The 555-nt window shown below is 43.2% G+C and overlaps 1 protein-coding gene across 1 annotated transcript; it reads right to left on the bottom strand.

The window, feature by feature from the left end:
- LOC111387131 (glycine-rich cell wall structural protein-like) lies at positions 1–339 on the bottom strand. Its single transcript, XM_023011664.1, has one exon. It carries the CDS (start codon positions 337–339, stop codon positions 1–3), a length of 339 nt encoding a protein of 112 aa, XP_022867432.1.
- Between the last annotated feature and the right edge of the window lie 216 nt (positions 340–555).

Here is a 555-nt window from a genome sequence, read left to right as displayed (position 1 = left end):
TCAACCTCCTATTCCACCACCATACCCTGCACCAAATCCAAATCCACTACCAAATCCTCCGCCTAACCCACCTCCACCACCACCTCCACCCCCAAAACCTCCTCCTCCTCCTTGAGCACCACCTCCAAACCCACCACCAAATCCTTCTCCAAAACCAGAACCACCCCCTATTCCTCCACCTCCACCACCACCTCCGCCGCCACCGCCGCCTCCTAAATTCCAGTGATCAAATAAGAATTTTTCATCATTGAAAGAACCATCAGTGCCAACTAGCTTTCTCGCAGTGGTGGTGCAAAGAAGAACACCAAGAAGAACCAAGAGAACGAATTTGGAAGTCATCTCAATTTGCAAGTAAAAGATAGACTTGATTGATGTGAATTTAGGACACGAAAAAAGGATTATATAATGCTCGAATATCAGTTATTTGCAATGAAGTTTAATGCTTGAATTAATATGTGAGTTAGTGAAGATCTAATTAACTTGACGGTTTTACATTAGTACATCAGTAGATTCATTGGTGCACTAGTGAACGTTTGTATTCCTTAGTGGGTTATA

This window comes from Olea europaea, unplaced genomic scaffold (assembly GCF_002742605.1).
Source record: "Olea europaea var. sylvestris unplaced genomic scaffold, O_europaea_v1 scaffold392, whole genome shotgun sequence".
Classification (NCBI taxonomy): domain Eukaryota; kingdom Viridiplantae; phylum Streptophyta; class Magnoliopsida; order Lamiales; family Oleaceae; genus Olea; species Olea europaea.
The sequence above is the reverse complement of the archived record's forward strand: the minus strand, read 5'-3'. Positions and strand labels throughout refer to the sequence as shown.

Coding starts and splice junctions, on each gene's coding strand:
- LOC111387131 (XM_023011664.1), bottom strand. CDS start 339: ATGACTTCCAAATTCGTTCTCTTGGTTCTTCTTGGTGTTCTTCTTTGC.